Genomic DNA, 21085 nt, shown 5'->3' with positions numbered 1-21085 from the left:
ATCCAAACCCCTTCCCCCTTCCCCCTTTACCCCCTTTCCTTCAGGTTTCAACCCACTAACCCCTACCGAAGGCCATCTAACAGACACCCACGGCCCCCGCCTGATAGCGCTCACCTCCTTCGCCAGCCTCACCCTCCCGCTCCTCACCCTCCGCCTCGTCACGACCGCCCACCCCACGCACATCGCCCTCCTCCTGACCTGCCTGACGGCCATCGGGCTCCTCATCAACCTGTGCACGCCGGCGCTGTACCTCGAGACGCAGCACGCGCTGGCCGCGCTGGAAGCGCGGGACCCCACGGTCTTCGGCCCCACGGGCGCCGTCGCGCAGGCGTTCGGCATCCAGACGATGGCGCAGTTTTTGGGCCTGTTGGTGGGACCCCTGTGGGGCGGGTTCGTGGAGTGGCGGGCTGGGTGGGCGGCGATGACGGGGAGTTTGGCGGGGTTGGTGGCGGGGATGGCGGTGTTGATGTTCTGGATGGGGGAGGAGGGTGGGGGTGGTGGTGGGTTTTCTTTGCTTGGGAGGGTGGGTGTTTGGGGGAGGCTTAGGAAGTGGATGAGGAATTGCGGGGTGCGGAGGGTGGGGAGGACGGGGGTGGATGAGCGGACGGCGTTGTTGGGAGGGGAGGAGGACTCATAGCTAGCTAGCTACTAGGTAAGTACAAGTACTATGTATAGTACCATGTGCAGGTGTACTATACCTATTGCCTGGTTTGCCGTAGGTCAGGACTCGAGTATATACTCTAAAATGTTCATCCTCCTAATTGCGAACTTTGAATGGGAAAGATCCTTGTAAAACACTTGAACTAAAGTCGACACTCTACTCAGCTCTACCTACCCCCTGCCAAGTCCAGATCTATAACTTATAACCTCCCACTTTTGAATAGGCTCGGCCACTCCCTCAGACTTGATTCCTGCCAATCTGCCTTCTTCTATCGAAGCAGTCTGACTCAACACGGACCGCCATGATTTGGCCCATTGCCTCGCTTCATTGCAAGATCTTATGTGGACACGCAGGTAATGCGAGGGACACCACGGCAAGCCGCACTAGAGAGAGAGAGAGGAGCCGTTCATGTACAGATATCTGATTTCCACCCCAATATCTGTCTCAAACACAGCCAGAGACAAACTCGCATATAAGGTCAGGATTATAATACCAAACCCATTTGTCGTTTGCGCTAGGTCCAATCACTCCCGATCGGGAACGACACCCGACACCTAAAATAAAGCAAGCTCTTTTTTAAGCCCAAACGCCAAACAGCAACGCCAGTCCCATAAGCCCCTCTCCGTTCCTGGATAAGCTTCTGACGCCGGAGGTATATAAAAGTAAGAAGATTCACAAAGCCGAAATATAGTTCGCATCAAGCGAGTCCCGGTGGCCCAAAAGGCCAGGCACCGAAAAGAAAGCAGAGACAAGAGAACCCTGTGAGTGGGAGGATCCCAAATCGAGCCGGCCCCAATAGTGATCAGAGACTTAGCTGATCGATACTCCCCACCCGGCCGCTTCCTCCAAGGCGACCCCCTCCCTTGGTGACCATGCCTAATCGATAGAACCTCTCTTCGCCGCCGGGCGTCCGGCCGCCGATGTACCATTTCTCAGGACCGAGGGCGTCGCGGAACCCGCCCGAGCCGCTGGAGCTGTCACTGCCGCGCCGTTGACGGCCATGGCTATTGGTGATGGGGATAGGGTTCGAGGCGGCAGGAGTCGGTGGGGGAGACGATGCGCCGGCGGCGGCTTGGGGTGGAGTCGCGGCTGATGACGGGGGCGGGGATGCGGGGCTGGACTGCTCCTGGCCTTGGCCCTGGGCCAGGGGGCCGCGGTGGTGGGAGTGCGGGCGAGAGTGTGAAGATGAGGAGGTCGAGTGATGATGATAATGGTGTGCTGTGGAGGATGATGCCGAGGACGCTTCCGAGTTGTTGCTGGCTTTCGTGGCGATTGCTCGAGCAGCACTCTGGGAGATCTGGGCAGAGGATATCGAGGCTGATGTGGATTGAGTGCCGGCGGTGGAGGCTTTGTATGTAGACTGTGCCCGGAAGGCCGCAAGGAAATTGGCCAGGAATGGTCTGTTCGTGGACATTGCGATGGCTGAGAGGGAGGCGATGGATGATATATGAAGGGTGGTTGAGGTTGGGATTGACAAGTCGGTAGAGGAAGGCTAATCGGTGGACTCGAACCACCGGTCACGTATCGGATGTCCCAGGAGCGGAAGGAGATGGGTAGGAGAATAGGTACTAATACTGATCCGAGTGCTGCGAAGCGGGATTGGCTTTCTCGCGTATATCTATAGATCTCGTGTGAGGGGAAGTGGTGGATGTAGCGGAGAGGTCGGTGGAGTTCGGAGTTGTGGGTAGCCGCGGAGTTGCGGAGGAGTCGAGATCTAGAGTGGGGTCTAATGGTATTGATAGAGAGACAAGGCGTAATCAGGCGGTCAAATGTCCGACATCGACACGAGAAGGAAGATGAGATGGCATGTAAGAATCCTTGTCAAAAGGGTTGGGTCAAAAATGATGCAAGGGAGAAAGGAGGATGATGGACGGACGGCTCGGATGGATGATGGGAGGAGGTTTGGGGGGGGGAAGGCAAGAGGTCGCAGTCCTCCGGAGCATCCCGTGGATGATGGCCAATCACGGCGGGGAAATACCAATCCACGATCCGGGGCAGGCGGTGACGTCGACATTCAACTTAGTACAGTACAAGACATGCTGTGTGGAAATCTTACAGTATCCGAGGTTTACTTGAGATGATGGGGAATCGTTAACCAAGTTTATATTGTACAAGTGCAGTAGTAGTAAAGCTACCTAACTATTATTAGGTATCCAGTGGTAACTACTAATACATCATGGATACTTAGTGTCCTGAAGATCTTTCCCCACTCTTTCTCTCCACACTTTCGTTCTCTATTCCCATCTCCATCTCCATCTCCATCTCCATCTATCAAGGGTTCGAGGGGGTAAGTAGGTAATAGGAAAATCCCGGGATGTTCCCCTCCTCCGGACCAAAGGGACTATTACCTTATAAGTACGAATGGTACGGGGTAACCAACGGCTCTTCGGCTTCGGTCGGGCCACCAAATGAATCAATCACCTGTCTGTCGTCTGTCACTCCCTCACACCACTCCAGGCCACATGGCATGGCTATTCTTCCTGCCTTCTTCCACTTGTCTATCTCGGAGATATTCCCCGTAGCATTCGACAACTACCGTGAGCAAATTGCATACGCCAACGAATGAGCTGAGAATGAGCATGGGCAAAATTATTATTCCTTCTGTGAAATAATTCTAGCACTTTTTGTGATGACAATCCCTTCCGGAGCAAGGAACTGGAAATGCAGAACACCGTAAGATAGAATAATCGTCGCAGCACCATGCAGGGGTCGGCCAGGGATATGCATCCAGGCAATTCAACCGAACCAGGCCTCAAGAAGCGCCAACACAGCTAGCTGGCCTTCCTTCGGCAGCAGTCGGATTCCATAGGCAACCCCGGCCACACCCAGATGACAATGTAAGTCACAGAGAATGGGGGAAGGAGAGAGAAAATAAACAGGCCATACGCAACAGACCTCACAATCACACGAGGATAGAAAAGCATTCAAAGATGACTTTGACTTTGTATGAGCGACGTGTATGGAAACACCTTGGCAGCCCCAGTCCGAACGTGCATACCCTATCAAGGGACACATCGGCTCTACATACAGGGTGGACTGGGGGAGCTGACATGAAAGATTGAAAAACGGCCGTGATGATTATGCAAACAGAGGCCAAGCACACTCTTTTTCTTGATGCAACAGGGAAGAAAATCCGCGACAATGGACCATGCAAATCAGGGTGATGCATCGACAGAGAAGCCTTCCACTCAAACTCTTTTGATCTCGTTCCACATGAACGATGACAAAGTGAAAGTAGAGAAGAAAAAAAGCACATTCGCATAGAAACACATGCCCAAGTCTATGATTGGACGCCAGATAAAACCACACCATCCCATCAAAATCACTCATAATGGATGGAAAGAGGAAAACAGTAAAACAAGAAAATAAAACAAATCCTGAACCACCGCAAAGCTGCACTCGCCGTAGAAATGCTGACACTGTGTATTTCATCGCAGGAAGTTTCAATCACAATACCTGCAGAAAGAAAATGTTTTCATGACAATAAGAGATTTGGACGCTGAACAATCCGACCACGCCGATGCGCACTGCGCGAATTTCTTGGGCCTGGCCGATACCCACTTTTTTCTATCTTCATTGCTTTTTTTTGTCTAACTTTTGTTTCACCAATCGAGTAATTCTTCTTTTTTTTCTATCATTCCTCTCTCGTTCGGAAGTCAAAGCGGCTTTCAGATTGATCCATAGAAGACATAATCCGAACCTCTAAAGTGATTCGGAGTATTGGAGTGAAATCGAGGATCAGAGACGTCAAGTATGTCCGGAAAAGAGTCGTATATGCACAAGCGTCCCCAATTTGAGATCCGGTACCACTGCACATGTCCTGAGATCTTGAATGCGTAACGTCGTATGACACGTGATCCCACCGATGGGAGGTAGTGTGATATTTTGATTCGAGTTTGATTTAGAGAAAAAAAACTCCTTTTCGCGCCAATTGCATGTTGGGTTTAGCGTGGTCAAGATACAGACATCCGCCCTCATTTACTCGCGACTATTGGCGGGCGGGCTGAACGGTGCCTAGATGACAGGTGAGTTAGCATCGAACCCAATTCTAACAGGTATCCTTTCAACTTACCGTCGCCGCTCATAGTTGACGCCAGATAAAGTCCGTTCATGCCACTTTCTTGGGGACCAGGGGCGGTGGTAGTGGGGTAGAACTTGCGTTCAGCGTCAACGTGAGCGTGGATCGGCTCCTGGCCGGCGGCCATGGTCTGCTGAGGGAAGACCTGGTTGATGTAACCGTCGGAACCTCCGGGCTGAAACATCGAAGTCCAGTCAATTTCGCCAGCATGATTGGGAGTGGGGCCAGGCATGACAGGGCGCTTAGGATCTTGAATAACCGGGGGCTTTACCTGCTCAAGGGGAGGACGGTCAACGTTCAGTTGTTGGCCAGAGGCATCAGCGCCGGGCTGAACCATGTACGGGCTCTGCTTAGGAGCAGCAAGCCAGGGACCTCTCTGTTGAGGCTGACCGGCAGGATAAGCGTCCTCGGGAGGACCGCGGTTCATCCCATTCACAGACGACATGGAGAAACCCAAAGGCTGCTGTTCCGTGTAACCTGGACGGGCGGGAGCCATGCCATTGCCGTTCACAGGACCCTCAGCATACGTCGCACCGGGGAGACCGTTGGGAGGCGGGATGGGATTGTTGACTTCCTCCTGAACAGGCTTGACAGCATTGGCCGCAGCTTGGGATCTCTTCAGATGCGCCTGGGGATGCGACAAGTGAGTCGCTCCCGTGGGGTTACCACGTCTCAACGAGCACTTCTGGAAGTGGCGCTTCAAGATATCACTGCGGGAGAAAGTGTCCTTGCAAAGAACACACATGTAAGGACGATCGCCCGTGTCTGTAACACACGTATGCCCGTTAGCGCGATACAACTTGCAATGCAACTCTCACCGGCTGTATTTAACTTACGTCTGAGCAAATGACGCTTCAAGTGCTTAGCATGAAGATATGTCTTATTGCAGTGCGGGCATGGGAATTTTCCATCTGCATCCTTGGCGGGAATTGTGGTGTTCTTGGCAGTTCCATTGACGCCGTTGGTGACCGGAGTCGCGCGTCCCGGAACGCTCGGAAGGATACCACGACGGCCCTGCGAGCCAACAACCTGGGTACGAGGAGGCTCCTTCGCAGCATAAGGCGCAGCGCCATTCGGGCCTGCCACGGGATCCTGGTTCATCCAAGGCGAGCCCTTAGCATCCGAGTAGCTGAAAGCACCCGACGGAAGTGCGGAGTAGTCGGAGCGACGGTCACGCGGCGGGGCCGGCGCAATCGGCTGAGGATAGGACTGAGCACTCGACGCGGGGGGGAGCACGCTGTGCGGAGGAGGATAAGGTTGCGACGGCTGGGGCTGGGCCTGCGGATTGTGATGGGAGAGGAACGAGGACGGAGGCAAGCTACCCACGGTCGTATGAGGCATGATAGGAGCCGCGGAGGTCGCGTAGACATCGTGAGTTGACGCGGGATATCTCGAGAGATCCGGCCGGTAAGGCTGACCCATGTAGGAATGAGGGGCAGGAGACTGGGAGTGATGAGGCTGGAGCGGGGGAAGAGTATGCGGCTGGGACACCGGGTACTGGTGCTGCATGGCGTACTGAGGCATTGGCATGCTTGAGATAGGTGTCGAGGAAAGAGGCGTGGAGCCCTGGGGCAGGCTGGTGGATGGGGGCCGTGACGGATGAGATCTGGGATCCATCGTGACGCGGGGAGGGTGTCAAACAGGAGGGGTGAGGGTGGAAGTGAAGGGAATGGGGTTTAGGACTCGCAAACAAGGATTTCACTGTATCTTGATCATTGATCGCAGAACGGAAACTAGGACCTTTCTGCAAGTGTGTTGCGATCAAAAGGCGAAGCTTCGAGGATGCGAAAAGCTTTTGCCAATGTCACTGACTTCAAAATCCTGATCGCGTCCTGGTCGACGAGAGGATTTTTTTCGCTGTGTGAAAGTTTTCGGTCCCTCCTTTGACTCTCCTCTCTTTTCTCTGTGTGTTTTCTTTCCGGGGACGGAATTGGATGCTTGTTCCGGACAGACGCGAAAAGGAATCAACAGGTGTTGTTCGGGGTGGTGAGTTCGGATGGCAATGGACTCAAGGGCAGTCCAAGGTCGATGATAGAGATGTGCAGGAACAAGTCCGACTCCACTGCAGAAAAGAGGTCAGGATGAGGTCGAGATGCTTAATCTGAATTCCCCACGGTCACCCACCAGAAAATCGAGTTGTGTGGGAACTTCTTTTTATCCGCACGTTGTCAAAACAGTCAATGGTTCTGATCCACCAGGGAGGCGGCGTGTAAGTGGGTCTAACAGAACCAGCAGCAGTGCTAGAGGGAAATTTTGCTAGTCAAATTCTGCTTCGCGTCAACAATGCGCAGGATTGACCAGTACTTTTTTCGCTTTTCAATTCGGATGGGGTGAGGAGAATAAAGAAACTGCCAGGGACAACGCGTATAGATGCGGAGACCAGGGAGTAGGAAAAAAGATGGAAAGTAAGGGGGGGTGGGAGGAGATGGCACAGATGAAAAAAAAAAAAGAAGAATGATGGATGGGTTTGTAAGGAAACAGAGAAGAGAAAAAAATGTTAAAAAAAATATGAGATGAAAAAAGATGAAATAGGAAGGGGGAAAAAAAGAGAGAAAAAAAAAAAAAAAAAAAAAAAAAAAAAAAAAAAAGAGTTGCCTCAAAAGAACGCACCCAAGGTAGAGAGCCGTTCTAGCAGTAGTACTAACTAGTAGTCACGGGAATGGAGGGGGAAAGGGTGGGAAGGGGGGCAATGAATAGCGGCGGCGGCAGTAAGAGAGGTTAAGAGGGATTGAAACCTCGCAAAATCACAAACCACGGAATATTATCAGTTTCCGACAAGCAAAAACAAGTGGTACAATCTTTTAGAAGGGAAAGGGGGACGATACTCTTAGACGAGTGCGAAACTAATTGAAGGTTAACTGTGGATTGGCGGTGACGATCCTAACTCTGGGAGGCAAAATGCGCACCGGAAAAAAGCTGTGTACTGCTTGAGGAAATTTTAATAATTTGGTGGCATTAACTTACCATACTTATTGCTACTAACACTGGTGCCGTTGACCTGATTCGTGCCTCACCCGGTCTCCGAGAATCGAACAAGAGCCGAACGGGGTCAAACTACTACTAGTATCCTGTTAAGTAGTAACTTAGTACGTACTGGACTCATACTATCTACGGAGTAGTGTCTGGTGATCAAATGTACAGTACTGTACATTTGATCGGGAAATCAAATCCTCTGTCTTTTCCCAGTAACTTCCATTTCATTCACGGTTGACTTTGCTTGTATCTCTGGCTCTGTGCCAAATGAACGGCAATTTCGGCACCCAACCCTTTCCGAAAGGTCGCCCCGGAAGAGCAGGGAAACGAAGAGATCCTTTTGGGAGGAAATCTAACATCGAATTTGGTTGGCACCAGCGGCAAGCAGGGGAAAAAAAGAGGGCTGAGGACGCTATCCCGACGGCCGATGCTCGTTGGTTGGTTCATCGAATTCGATTAGGGAATCAAAACTCGAGTTTCGACTCGTTGGTGGGAGAGAGAAAAGGGCACGTCGGGCGTGTACCGAAACGAGGTACCTCGATGGTATCCTTGCCGCAGACAGCTACGTAAAAAGATACTTGGCAGTAACTTCGTCGTTACCGGCCTTGCAGCCTGCCAATCGTAATCCACCAGGGATCAGGCAAAGACGCAAGCAGGTAGGCAGACTGAGAGATACCGTCATGATCTTGTTCTAGCCTTTCAGACCCGCGCCCGTCAAGCCTACGTAGTGAGTCCAGTGACTCGTTCTGAATCTTGATGATGAGAACTTAACTGCAGGTGTTTCTTCGGGTTGAGGAGTTCTATTTTGGGCGTCCATTGGTCGAACTCAGTTTTGTCCGTGAGCAATTGTGAGACTGGTTTCGTTTTCTCTTGGTATATCCTTTGTCTTGATATTATAGTACAATAGTCAGACATATTCTGACTTATCAAAGGAATATCAGGTGCTGGGACAATGAGATACCCTACATATGTAGTAAGCCAGGACACAATCATGGATGAGGGACTTACGCCGTGGTAAGTAACCTAACTGGAAGTTAATGGAGGGGCGGAATGGTGGGAGGCTTCCTATGCAGCCGTAGATCGGGCTCCCGGGGGGCGACGGATCCTACTAACCTCAACTAGGACTGGTAGGCCCAGTGGGTGATCAAAAACTCAGGCAGCAGCCCGGTTGAAGCATATCAGACGAGCGGGAGAAAGAACCCTTCATCTCTCCTTCATCTCTCCTTCCCTCCAAGCAGGCTACTCGGTTATGTGTATGTAAAGCACGGAGACTCTCTCTCTCTCTGTCTGTAACTACTGTACGCCGGTTTCAGGAGCACTACCTACCTAAGACCCTTCGATTTCCTTTTCCGATCACGGTCCAGTATCTCGGCTTCTCTTACCTGTGTACGGAGTACTACTGCAATACATGCACTCTGAAACCATGGCTAATTCGAATGCGTTCCTTGTTGACCTCCTATATCCTGGGATATACTAGTCGACAAACACGTACCAAAATATGCTTGATGTCATGAGGCAGGCGGACATCTGCATCCTTTCTCCGCAGTTGACAGGCCCGCCGCCGGCTCCATACTGGTTCCTCAGCGCTCAGTCCCTCATGGCACATCCACAATTCCACATGAGCTAGAGACTAGAGTAAGGTAGGGCGACACGAAACCTTATCAAAGTTATCATATTTGCGAGAAAGTGGAGTGGCATCCTGCTCGAACCTGAGCTCCTGGCTTCATGGGCGGGAGGAACAATGGTAGAGGCTGCCCACTTCGACTCCACGGCTGTCAAATTGTCAAATCTCGATCCAGGAAGTATAAACTCCATACCTGAGTAGATGAGCGGACGATGGAGACCTCCTTCCCTCCCGCATGGGGCTTTCCCGACCTCCATCTGCATGTTAGATCCCATGTTGGACCCATGTCAATCAAAAGCTGTAGGCACTGTGCGATGAGTACTGAGTACTATGTATTTAGATCGAGCTATCTGGCCACTACAACAGTCATCCCCTTTTCGATCCTCAACTTCATACACACCACACTCCCAATGACGGTATGGGCCGCCAATTCTGCCGCTCATATGCAGGCTTCAACGCGCCTCTGCCACTCGGTCCTCCTTCGTCATCATACCACATCCCCGGCCGTGAGGCGCCGGGGAGGAAAAGGTGGCATGGATTTCTGCGGTATCATAGGGAAGCTCAACGGCGAGCATGCATTACAGTACTTTGTAGCCGGCTGTGTATTGATCTACACGGAAGAAAGCACTTTTGCCCTCGGTCCGTGCTACACGTATTGCTGGTCAATTTGCAAATTGCGTAAGCCGCGGCAGGCAATGAACAAATGAAACTCTTCCAGTGCCTGTCCCGAATGTCTATTCATTTAATTGTCAAAATCAGGAGTTCCTCTCACGGAGCATTTCTCACCCCTGTCTGCTTGAGAAGCCCTGAGAAGACGATCTGAGCGAGGACTGATTCAGCTGCGACAAATTTCAGCCACCCATCGAAGCAACGTCAGATAAATATACATCACCTGCATCGCGCATGGACCTTCTAGACTGATCCGTCACTGAGACTGTCCTTTGGTCGAAGTTGCTTCGGACTTCAACTAATTGCCAATTCGATGATGCCACGCACCTTGTTTCATCCCCGATGCCAGTCTAGATCATATCATATGCCCGTGTTCTAACTACTGTACGGAGTACATTGTCCAAGTCCCAGGACCGAACCGAATACCACCCGCGCCTGAACAATTCCATGGGTGCGGATGTGAACCGTATCCTTACCCCTTTCGGTTCAGTAAGTATGATGAATCAGAAAACATTGTCTCAGTCCATCATATTTCCTGCAGTCGAAAGATTGTTGTTCGGAATTGAAGCCAACAGTTTAGGATTCCAGCCCTCCTTTATTCAACACAACATAGTTCGAGAGACCCTTTTTGTACGTTTTGTTGCCCTTCCCTTTGCCCATCATCTGCATAGTGCATGCCCCCCTCCCCCCAAGTGACCGCCCATTTTCGAATCACCACCGTCATTTTAGTATCCAAGATGGGTCTCCCGTTTAGGCTTCGTTCGTATCGGCGGCTGTTCTCCACCAGGAGATTTTCGCTGGGAGCTTCTCCCGCTTCGATTGTGGACCTTCCTTGACCAACCCTACCTAAGCCTTAGGCAAAGTCCAAAGTGGGATTCGGATCCGTTTTGGGGACAGTTGTTGCTCTGTATCACAACAGCAGTAGCATATCCGAACCTCCAACTATCTGATCTGACCATTGCATCGATTCCATACGGTCGGCATCCGGCATTGGAATTCTCCCAACTCAAGAGAAGACCTCTCGCTCACGTAGCATTCATTTCACGGTACGGAAATACACGAAACAAGTTACAAGATTAAGAAAGAAAAGAAAAGAAAAAAAGCTCATCAAGCGAATAGTCATCCATTTCGGAACACCGCGGATGAAGAATCCCGGGGGTCGGCGGAAAAGGTAACTTAGGGTGGTTGAGTCAGTAGTACGTACAGTACCTTTTTTTCGACCATCGCTTTTGTTGTTAAGTTTATTTCGCTCTTCTCAAATCTCTTGCTTCCATCTCGTGGCGGCTACGGAGCGCGCTGGGTGGTCGAAGAGTACTAGTGAGAAGGATTTGGGTTCGCCGTCTTCCCGGAAGCAGAGCGCAGAGTAATGGTACGTACCACTCAATTTCTTTGCAGGAACCCAGCAATGATTTTTTATTCTGCTGCGGTCAAGCCCGCACTATGCCACAAGAAGATAAGAGAACATCAGACTACTTGTCTCTGGTCGACTTAACGGAGTACCATAGAGAGAACCCAAAATTCCCTCACAAAAGACGACTGCAATAACCGAGAAGACGATGAATTGATTGAGTAATAGCATCATAATCTAGTTTGGGGAAATAAAAAAGTTGCAAATGTGAGATTCCACACCGAGCTTAGCAACATTTCCCAACGATGTGTGTGTGGTAAGTTTTCAGGACTTAGTAGTACGGAGTACCTCAAGTGTCTATCAGGGAAAGAACAAAATACGTAGGTGTCAGACACAACCCAAGCTGTTTGTACTGTACCTACTCCGTACTCCGTAGCAGTCCATTCTGCAACAATCCATCCTCGCTCAACTTGCCGCTTACGCCTTTCTCCCCGCCGCATCGGCGCGGACAGGGCTTTTTTTTCTTTTCCTTTCTGCCCTTTCCTTTGTTTTCTTTTCCTTCCAAGGAAGTAAGCACAGCAAAGAGACAAAGCACAAATGATGACCAGTTTATCATCATCGTCATCATCGTTGTCTTTCGGCCTTTGCTTTTTTTCCCTTTGGACTGCCAACCCATTCGAGCAAGACTGGCATGATGTATCATGGTCCCAGTGGAAGTGCTCCCGGGCTCAAGGGCAAAAAACAACCCCCCCCTGCACGTCGCCCAATGTGGCGATCCGATCACGGCGGCATGGCCAACCCGTTTTTGGTGCTCCACAAAAACCCAAGCGGAAGCCGGTGGGATGGGCTCCGCTCATGGAAACTTCCACGAACAAATTTCGACGACCAAGCCAGGCGGTGTGGGAGGATCCCCTCTAAACCTACGGTATCTGGTCCGAATACTCCAGGCTCCGTATTCCCCAGCCCTAGACTACCCGTAGTAAGTGTGTCGGTGACTGAGGCAAGCAGAAAAAAGCATCATGCAAGCCGATAGGTAGATTTTGAGGTATGTATGTGTCCTTCTTTTTCTGTGTGTGTTTCTTGAAACAAAAAAATGGTACTGTGTGGTAGGCAGGGTGGAATTTCGGCATCCTCTGTCTACTACTACTTGGTAAGGAGGGGAACCCGGAACTGACTCGCCTAAAGGTGCTTGCTCAATGGTTGGTGAAAGAAATTGTCCGATGGGATCGTCGTCTGCTTGCTTTTTCATCATCACAAAGCTTGGCTTTCGCTTGTGAGACTGCCGAGTGATGATGTCTGTCTCAGTCTCGCTGGTCGTGGCTGCGATAGATGTGCATCTCGGCACTGAGTGCTACTTCTGCTACAGCCTACGTCCCAGACCTACCTTACCAAAAGGCCAGGCTAGCGCTGCTTTCTGTACGGTGTATCAGCTCGACAAGAAGGACAGTTGCCAGTGTGATTCATCTACGTGGCAGGAACAGAACAGAACAATAAACAACGCAGCAGTGTGGCTGGGGTAAGGACATAACAGCGCCAGTAACCATCACCACTACGGTCCCTATCAAAAATGGCTCAAATAGGTAATCATGATGATATGCTACTGATACGCTCAGGTTCTAGTCAGCACTCTAGGCTGGAGTATGGACCCCCAACATGCCAAGGTAGGAAGTGGGAGTGTGCGAAGACTACCGGTAGGGCGACATCACCGACAGGTACAGACTACAGGACTCCGGTATAGTACTCCGTACTCCATACCGTACCGCTTGCAGATCGTTCATTCTGCGCTTCTCTCCCCGGTCTCTCTCATTCGCCCGAGTCGGGGATGGTCCGCAAGATCGTAGACAAGGAAGTGCTGTGAGTCGGGGCCTCCTGGAGGGATTGACCGGGAACTTCCCTCGGCACTTTTACCCTGGCCAGGGTGGTTTTTCCGAAGCTGACCGGAGTAATGCCGAAAGACCACGCTATCCTTCTGGATTGGGTCTTCACCTTCGCACCTTTTTAAGTATCGGCTCGGTTTCGGAAGTGGTGCTGGGGTCGAAGCACCAATCAAATTCCGAAACATTGGCGAGGCGAGAACGCCACACACCTCATCTAACCTTCTTAGTCCGACCGAGGATGACCAGGCTTTCTTTCCCCAGTGGCCTGAGCCTTGGAGTATGCTGGTGGTTGTTGTGTTGTTGTTGATGATCATGATGATGATGATGACGATGTTGCTGTTGTGTGTTGAGCAGTGTCTCCCTTGTCCGTAGAAGTAGGATTGGCGCTGAGCTATCTAGGATTCGCTCAAACCTCCCTAGATCCTTTGTCGGGATACAGGATCCATCCTCGCAGAGTTCCAGTTCATAGCCACCGAATCGACAACTGGGTGGAAGACTGGTGTGCACTCTGTACTGGAATTAGATTTAGCCAGGGTCTGCTTGTTTCTTCTGTTTCGGGGAGGAGGGAGCCTGGGATGGGTGCAGGTGTGTGCAGCCGTGGCTTTAGACTCTTCCCCTACTGAGCCTAGTCAGAAGCTAAGTTAGAAGATGCACCACAAGAAAAATACCTACGCTAAACAACCAAAACCCGCGGTTTAGTCTAGTTACCATCCTCCTGGTCACGCTTGGGGAAAGTAAAAATCCTACTGCCTAAGGTTGATTGTTAGTGAGGGTCGCTGCAGCGCTGCGCACTAGGGTGCTTAGTGTCAAACTTGGCACCCGGAGAGATCCTTCCTTCCTGCCCCTCCAGATACCTCTTGCGTACATTATGTACGAAGTATCATTTCCGATGCCATGACTGGCCGGAGTTCTATGGCGGAGATGTATGATGTATGAGTGTGCATGTTGAACGTTGAACAATCAGGTCATGCTTTTGACTAAGGACCGAGCCTGTGTCTCTGGTCTTTTTGTATCTATCGACTACTACTGCTGCTAGTAATCCATGCATCCGACGGAAGGGAAAAGGAACCACGAGTACTCCGCGGGCGTAGCTGAGGATGACTTTCGATCGAACGATATCTTTTCCTTACATTTAGAGAATAGTCTCGCCAGACGAGACGAATCCAAGGGAATCGAGTCCAATCGGCCCATGGTCGCGTCGATCCGCCGCCATATGGATTACAATCTTTCCATCCCGATGCGCACTTCAGGGCCAATTGCTCAGCACATATCGGACGACGATGGGAACCGGGAGAAGGCCGCGTCATGAATTCCTCTCGTCTATGAATCTTTCAACTCGTACACTTCCTAAATTCCCTACGGAATAGTAGCCCATCATCACCAAACAAGAAACAAGGTTCAAGCAAGCGGCACGCGAGGAGAGCGATCCTCCTCCTCCTCCCCTCCACCGCACCGCGCGCGGGCGGGGAGGGGCAACATAAACTTTGCTGCCTGAGGCGCGATCAGATAATGAACAAATTTGCAGGGATAAGACATAGTACTCGCAGATTGATATCTGATACAGTACTGTACGTATCTACAGGGCACAAAGTACAAAAGTGGTTTTAGGCTATCTCTTCCAGTTTCTTAATTCAGAACCGATTAGATTTAAATTATGCTCTCTTACTTGTAGAAAAGGAAATTGCCACTGACCAACCAACAGAAACTGGCCATCTTAAAGACTAACAACAACAGCAACACCAGCAATAGCAAGCCACAACGCGGGCTTACGGTGTACGCAGTCGACCTAGGTAGCCGACATACCTCGGACGGAACCTTGATGCCAACCGCCTGATGATTAACGTGCATTTGTAACTGTAACCTTCCAGAATAGGCATCCTAGACGGGATACTTCCTCAAGCCGATATGAAACTACTTTTCGGGTCGACCTGAATAAATTGTATAGGTGTTGATTAAGTCGGTGGTTGGGCAAAAAATTGAGCGAAATATCAAGCTGAATTATTATCTACTTTTGGTATGTGAACTAGGTTCTAATTCTCCTCAAGTAAGTCTAGTCTAGTGGCTTGTTGAGAGTGAGCGGACGAACGGGGAAATGCAAAACGCCAACCTGAAAACTGCCCAGTGGCCAAGTGTCAATGGAGGAGGAATCCACTCTCTTCGCGAACAACCAGCCCCTCCATTCCCATGGCTCCGGGTTCTCTTGTCTTTTCGTTTTCTTTCCTGTCTGCCCCTCTGCCCCCCCCCCTCCTTACTCCCCCCCCTCCCCCCTCCGTTTTTTCCCCTGTCAATCATATCTATCATGATTAGTCACCCAGGGACGGAGAGGAGGGGCAGTGAGGGAGGAGGGGTGGAAATTCTACTAGACGGGGGGAAAGAGGAAATTGGTCTCGTGCACGTTTTCTGGGCACATCGTAGTCTACCCGTATGTAGAATAATTATGGATGAATTGTGTACTGTACACATGTATGTCTCACAGTCTTTGGAAGTGTCCTCACATCACCCATCGTTCAATAAACCTCCGTCAGCATGATTGCCCCTAACTAACCTGTCGTCGATCGGCCAATGAGGGATTTCGGTGTACATGACGTAGAGGACTGAGAATTTTCATGCACTGATCAAGTCTCTCAACCGATCTAGACTCGCTGACCTACATAGTGAATTCGATGAATTGACGGGTGATTCGGAAGCAGAGGAGGGTTTATGCAGCGATACAGTTCATTGCACTTCGGATTCCTGTTCCCACCTGCCTCAGGCCGACGGCATCATCTCTAACTACAGTACCACGAGGCACTGGCGGGATGGTGGTGTGAAGTACTGTAACAGAGGCATTGATGAAGTTATGAAGTACAAATATAAAAAAGCCCACCCACCTACATACAACAACCCAAGAGGTAGGGGTACTACTGTATAAAGTACCTCACGCCAAGTTGAGTACCCTCTCACCCCTCATCCAATGCTATAAAAACTCCCGAACAAACATGCATCTTGGCCCCCAAATCCTTCCTAATCTACACATACTAAGGTAGAAGGGCTGGTCCGGTACCTGCAGGTAAATTCCAAACCAGCCCAGATGCGTGGTGTCCACTGTTCCCCCCAAGACTCCAGTCGAGACTTCTCCCGGCTAAGACGCAAGAGCAGCAGCAGCAGCAGCAGTCGGGGCTGCAACCGGGATCAATTAGGTTTCCAGGCCCCAATGACGATGGGCAGGCAGGCACTGGGCAGGGTTGTCAGCGCTTGTTTGTTTGATTCTCCTCTTCCCCCTTGTCGCAGGTCAGTCAGCCCAGCCCGCCTTACCTGCCCACCGCTGCACCGCATGCCCGCCCGCCCGCCCGCCCATCCCGAACAAAGCCCCCAGAAGCCCATTCATTCGATCGGGTTCCTTTGTTGTCCACTGTCCAGGGTTTCGATGGTGGAGCTCGTGCGTTAGGGAAAGAGAACCGATTTGCATTATGGAGTCTACGGGGTAGGGTGCCGAGGATATTACTGGAGGTTGATTGAAGGTGCGGGCGATGGTTGCTTGTACTGTACAGTACCTACTGGCCGGGCAGGCCAGTTGGCGGGCAAGGCATTTAGACTGTACCTTACCTACCTGAGTGAGGAGGGGATACGTTGGTTGCTCCTCATGCATTGTGTTGTACCTTTCTGGATGTATATATGCTTACATACTCTCAGCTGTGGTGAGGTGCAATCTACAAAGGTATTGTAATCACTTTGATTGATTGGACCCGAGGAATAATGAATGTATCCGGGAGGATTGTGGTGGAGTAGCTATGTTCTGCTACACGGGTCCTATTCACAGTAGAAGTTTACAGATGTATATCAAGACCCGATCTATAGGACAGTCCCAAGTCAACCAGCCCGAACAGCGCCTCAACCAATATTAAACAAATCCCACATGTCAGTAAATGCTCACCCAGAACTCACTGAGCATATCAAGAATCACCTTGCGTCGAGTAAGAAACCACCCCCCCCTCCCTACCCAAAGTAGGTGATGTGCGTGCTATAACTATATAATCGTGAATCAACCACTGCAGTTACTAGTTGCTTAGTTATAGCTGTGTACCCCACCAATCCAGCCCGAACAAGTAAAATAAAAATAGACTTCGAGACACAGTGACGGGATGTCAAACGTCCTTCTGTAGCACAAACACCTGCAGTTTGTCTCACCAGCCGACCTATCAAACCTATCAACCTGCCCTTCCAGAATTACGCCAGATGACTACGGAGGCAGCTGAGGATCTCCCGAAGGTTACACCCGAGATGTATGACACCCTTCCACAGATATTACAGGTCCTGTTCGTCGTGACTCTTGTCGGACGTATTGTATGTCTCACTTTTTTTTTTTCACTCGCGAATTCACCTATGTTCTGGTCAAGTCTGCCAGGCATGATGGAGGTGTCGGGTGGGAAGATGGTCTCAAATGTTGATATGCTGAGGCGTTGACACCTGAAAATCCCTCAAGTTGAAGCAATATTTGCTTCATGTAGCTAGTACATACAGGTATGCATGTAGACAATCCCGTTCAAGGGTGCAGGATGGGTGGGGGGTTTCTACAGCGATTGCCTGAGAGGAAAGTGGCATAACCAGGCCGGTATAGGAGAGAGCGCACTAGTGAATGAGCTCTGTACGAATCGACGAGCTATGTCCGAGGATTGAAATTGAACAATCAAGGTAAAAGGAAATCGGCCCCGTAACTGCTGAGCTATAGATACTATCGGCTCGTAAGAATCAGGGCCGGCCGGAAAGTTTTGTTGTGTAGCTATTGCAGGTTGGAAGCTGGAACCTCAGATGAACTCGTGCACTCGAGGTATATCGCCTGAGAGTTCAGATTCAGTCAAATTCCAAGAAAAAAGTGGTTCGCAGATCGAAATCAACAATATATGTCTCAATAAGTCGATATAAACACGGAAGAAGGTATTAAGCTGGGTATGGTACACCAGGAGACACGCAGGAATCATGTTTTTTACAATCACTACTGCTTCGCAGAAGACTTACTCGACGGATGCGCCGGTTCTGCCACTTGGTCAATGACTTCGTCATCCTCCCCCAGTCCGTCGATGATCGTTTGGTCCTGGACGGCGTGGATCGCGTGCTCCACGTTGACGACGGGACCCTTGAACCATTTGTGCGCGTCGATGAACCACCAGATGATCACCGCCAGCATCGGCGCGCCCCAGACCAGACACGTCCAGTTCATCAGATCGGGCGTCAGGTCGCTGCCGGTGACGCTGGGGAGACAGAGGATCGGGATCATGAGGAGGACGAACGCCACGCCCGCGCCCCCGATCCAAGGGCCGAACGGACCCAAATGCCAGGGTCCCTTGCGGAACCGGTTCCCTACAAAGAATACCCGGATGGCGATGGGGACGGCAAAGGCGAAGAACTGCGCGATGGCACCGATCGAGAACAGGGCTCCGATGGCCGTGGAGCCGGCTAGCATGAGGAGACACATCAAGATCCCCAGAATCCCATTGAGAATGACCGCGTTGACGGGTGTCTGAGTGTGGGTGTTGACCTTCTTCCAGATGCCCGACAGAGGGAAGCAGTCATCTCGAGCATAGGCGTAAGTGACTCGGGATGCGGCTACCATGCAGCCCTGGCCCATGGAGAAGCCGCTGATGATGGTGAGTGCTAGAACAGCCAGCGCAATCTTCTGCGGGAGGACCTGCAGCAGATAGGATGCCCAGGGCTGGCCCAGATCAGAGTCCAGAACAGCGTTGATGTCGGTCACCGTGTAGGCAACCACGAGCTGCAGGAACCAGCCGAACACTCCCCCAACTCCAGAGGTCATGACAATCGCCCGCGGCGAGGCAATGTTGGCGTTGGAACATTCCTCGCTGAGATGAAAGGGCGAGTCGTACCCAGACATCGTCCAGATAACCCCAACAAAGGTCATGAGCACCGCGACACCGTCAGGAAAGTCAGTCAGATTGGTGATGGTGCCCCAGACCTCCTTGGATGGGGTGAATCTCGGCTCGTTCTTCGTCCCCGCGGGAATTGCGATGAGGGTCACGATCAGGGCGAGAATATTGAACGTTGAGCCCCACGAATTAACACGAGCAACCCAGCGGGTGGGCATGCTGCTGATCCCCGTATGAATAATCATGATGAATGTGGTCAACAAGAAGGTCTGCCAATTGGTAGGCACGTAGTCGGGGTTTGTGATCGAGGCAGCCGCTAGAATCATGGCAGCCAGGGCGTAGTCGACCGACGGTGCTGCGGTGATCTGCCCGATCCAGTTGGACCATCCGGTGATCCACGCAGCAAAAGGTCCATAGCCTGGTGGTGCAAGGACGGCCGCTGCGTAGTATAGACCACCGCTGGTGATCAAGGTTAGCTCGGATCTGGGGCTAAGCAGATATCAGTGGAGAGGCACCCACCTGGTGGGCATTGCGGAGCATAGCTCGGCCATAGACATCGCGACACACTGGATGAACAACATGGCGATGATCCACCCCCAGACCATACCGGCGGTTCCTGCATAGCCCATGCCTTCTACATGTCAGTCATTTCTTTCACAACGTTGACCAGTCAGGAAGAAGGTGGAGATACCGTAGTATATTGTACTCGCGAACGAGGGGAGCAAGCCGAGTACCGAGAAGCTCACGCAGAAAGTAGTCCAGAGTCCAAACTCGCGCTTGAATTCTTGCTTGTATCCGAGGGCCACGATCACTCTTTCATCCGCATCCATCGCATGATCGGTGTAAGGAATGTCGCCCTCGGGCAAAATACTAGTGACGGGCGCATGGTTGACATCCGCATATATCGGTGCTTTCAGAGTAGTTTTGCTATTATGCTCAGAGACAGACATGGTGAAGGCCTGCGAAATTCTCCGCTAAGCGTCCTGATCAGACACCCCAGAGGAGAGGGGCAATGATAAGCAGGTTCCGGATGAGGGGTCATTCGCAGACAGTTGAGACAAAGAGCAAGCACTGCTAGACAGAAGGGTCACACAACAGCTGAGTCTTGTGAGACGCTTTTTTTTTCAAGCAGAATCGAGTGGGCTTGAGACCGATACATCGCGTTGAGGATGCACTGCAATATAAGATAGTCCATCTTATCTATCGCGAGAACAGCTGTACCGCGTCAGGCGAAGGGTCCGACAGAGACGGCACCAATCAATCTTTATGGCGGGTGATACGCATCTATCGACCCCATAGTATGGATCTTGATACTGCGACTAGCCGAGGCGGGGGAACCAGACGCTGATACGCTTGGCACCAGGTCATTCACCTATCTACTGGACAATCGGATTGGAGGGAATTTCAGGGAGAAGCTCACACGCGGAAGTCGATGTCGAGATGCCCAAAGCCCGAATCACATCTGGTCGAGTCGACTCCAACCTGGAATTAAAACCTGTAATTCCCGAAACCTAGTAAGCTGACTTTACTAGGTAGGGAAACTTCGCGCGCTTCGGAAGAAGAAATTATCTCGTGGGACGATTCGTATCAGTGCTCGGACAACCGGCCAGAGGTTCGCAAGCTGCACTTATCGGAGGAGATGGTTGGCTGCAGGGCTGCAGATGATAAGGCTGGATGGAAAGGATGCTGCTGACTAGGTATGAGGTGTGAGCCACAAAACAGCCAGAGATAAGAGGACTTGGCCAGGTTGGACTTGCTTTAATGAGCATAGTCAGTCAACCTTGATGAACAATTCCCCTGACAAGATGCCATCCAAACGAAGTTGACCCACGATAGAGGAATTTCAGAGGTCCACTACCATATCAAGCTTGAAAGGCTTGATGCCTCCTTACTGTTGTTTCTGCATTCGCATATGGGTGACTGGCTGTGCGAGAACCATGACACAACACAGTACTTTGCTGTTTATGTCCGAGCACAAAGGCAAGGAAAGTCGG

The 21085-nt window shown here is 51.2% G+C and overlaps 7 protein-coding genes across 7 annotated transcripts in view; 2 read left to right on the top strand and 5 right to left on the bottom strand.

The window, feature by feature from the left end:
* Nucleotides 1-600, top strand: part of BO66DRAFT_457197 (MFS transporter) — a gene marked incomplete at its 3' end in the record, with an annotated part of 2156 nt that extends 1556 nt beyond the window's left edge. The window contains exons 6-7 of the mRNA XM_025652166.1: nt 72-500; nt 551-600. Of these exons, the coding sequence (XP_025508202.1) occupies nt 72-500; nt 551-600 (479 nt within the window). The remainder of the gene's footprint in view (nt 1-71; nt 501-550) is intronic.
* A 450-nt stretch (nt 601-1050) lies between these two features.
* BO66DRAFT_147994 (uncharacterized protein) lies at nt 1051-2253 on the bottom strand. Its single transcript, XM_025642123.1, has one exon. It carries the CDS (start codon nt 2073-2075, stop codon nt 1464-1466), a length of 612 nt encoding a protein of 203 aa, XP_025508201.1. The 5' UTR covers nt 2076-2253; the 3' UTR covers nt 1051-1463.
* Nucleotides 2254-3395: 1142 nt separating this feature from the next.
* BO66DRAFT_147942 (uncharacterized protein) lies at nt 3396-4052 on the bottom strand. Its single transcript, XM_025642122.1, has one exon. The coding sequence runs from the start codon at nt 3921-3923 to the stop codon at nt 3564-3566; it is 360 nt and encodes a 119-aa protein (XP_025508200.1). The 5' UTR covers nt 3924-4052; the 3' UTR covers nt 3396-3563.
* A 583-nt stretch (nt 4053-4635) lies between these two features.
* BO66DRAFT_313261 (C2H2-type zinc finger protein) lies at nt 4636-6269 on the bottom strand (the record flags this gene model as incomplete). Its single annotated transcript, XM_025643384.1, has 2 exons — nt 4636-5504; nt 5576-6269. 2 exons carry the CDS (start codon nt 6267-6269, stop codon nt 4636-4638), a joined length of 1563 nt encoding a protein of 520 aa, XP_025508199.1.
* A 5389-nt stretch (nt 6270-11658) lies between these two features.
* On the top strand, nt 11659-12798 carry BO66DRAFT_425886 (uncharacterized protein; the record flags this gene model as incomplete). Its single annotated transcript, XM_025650256.1, has 3 exons — nt 11659-11669; nt 12065-12332; nt 12464-12798. The coding sequence occupies 3 exons, from the start codon at nt 11659-11661 to the stop codon at nt 12641-12643; spliced, it is 459 nt and encodes a 152-aa protein (XP_025508198.1). The 3' UTR covers nt 12644-12798.
* Nucleotides 12799-13156: 358 nt separating this feature from the next.
* Nucleotides 13157-14310, bottom strand: BO66DRAFT_425885 (uncharacterized protein; the record flags this gene model as incomplete). Its single annotated transcript, XM_025650255.1, has 5 exons — nt 14023-14310; nt 13903-13980; nt 13643-13743; nt 13440-13566; nt 13157-13339 (listed from the first exon to the last, which is right to left on the bottom strand). Exons 1-5 carry the CDS (start codon nt 14095-14097, stop codon nt 13157-13159), a joined length of 564 nt encoding a protein of 187 aa, XP_025508197.1. The 5' UTR covers nt 14098-14310.
* Nucleotides 14311-18202: 3892 nt separating this feature from the next.
* On the bottom strand, nt 18203-20041 carry BO66DRAFT_398163 (amino acid permease; the record flags this gene model as incomplete). Its single annotated transcript, XM_025648630.1, has 3 exons — nt 18203-19550; nt 19611-19725; nt 19783-20041. 3 exons carry the CDS (start codon nt 20039-20041, stop codon nt 18203-18205), a joined length of 1722 nt encoding a protein of 573 aa, XP_025508196.1.
* Between the last annotated feature and the right edge of the window lie 1044 nt (nt 20042-21085).

This window comes from Aspergillus aculeatinus (assembly GCF_003184765.1).
Source record: "Aspergillus aculeatinus CBS 121060 unplaced genomic scaffold BO66scaffold_4, whole genome shotgun sequence".
Lineage (NCBI taxonomy): Eukaryota > Fungi > Ascomycota > Eurotiomycetes > Eurotiales > Aspergillaceae > Aspergillus > Aspergillus aculeatinus.
The sequence above is the reverse complement of the archived record's forward strand: the minus strand, read 5'-3'. Positions and strand labels throughout refer to the sequence as shown.

Bases quoted from the DNA above. Each gene is read 5' to 3' on its own strand.
- BO66DRAFT_147994 (XM_025642123.1), bottom strand. From the start codon at position 2,075: ATGTCCACGAACAGACCATTCCTGGCCAATTTCCTTGCGGCCTTCCGG.
- BO66DRAFT_147942 (XM_025642122.1), bottom strand. From the start codon at position 3,923: ATGCGAATGTGCTTTTTTTCTTCTCTACTTTCACTTTGTCATCGTTCA.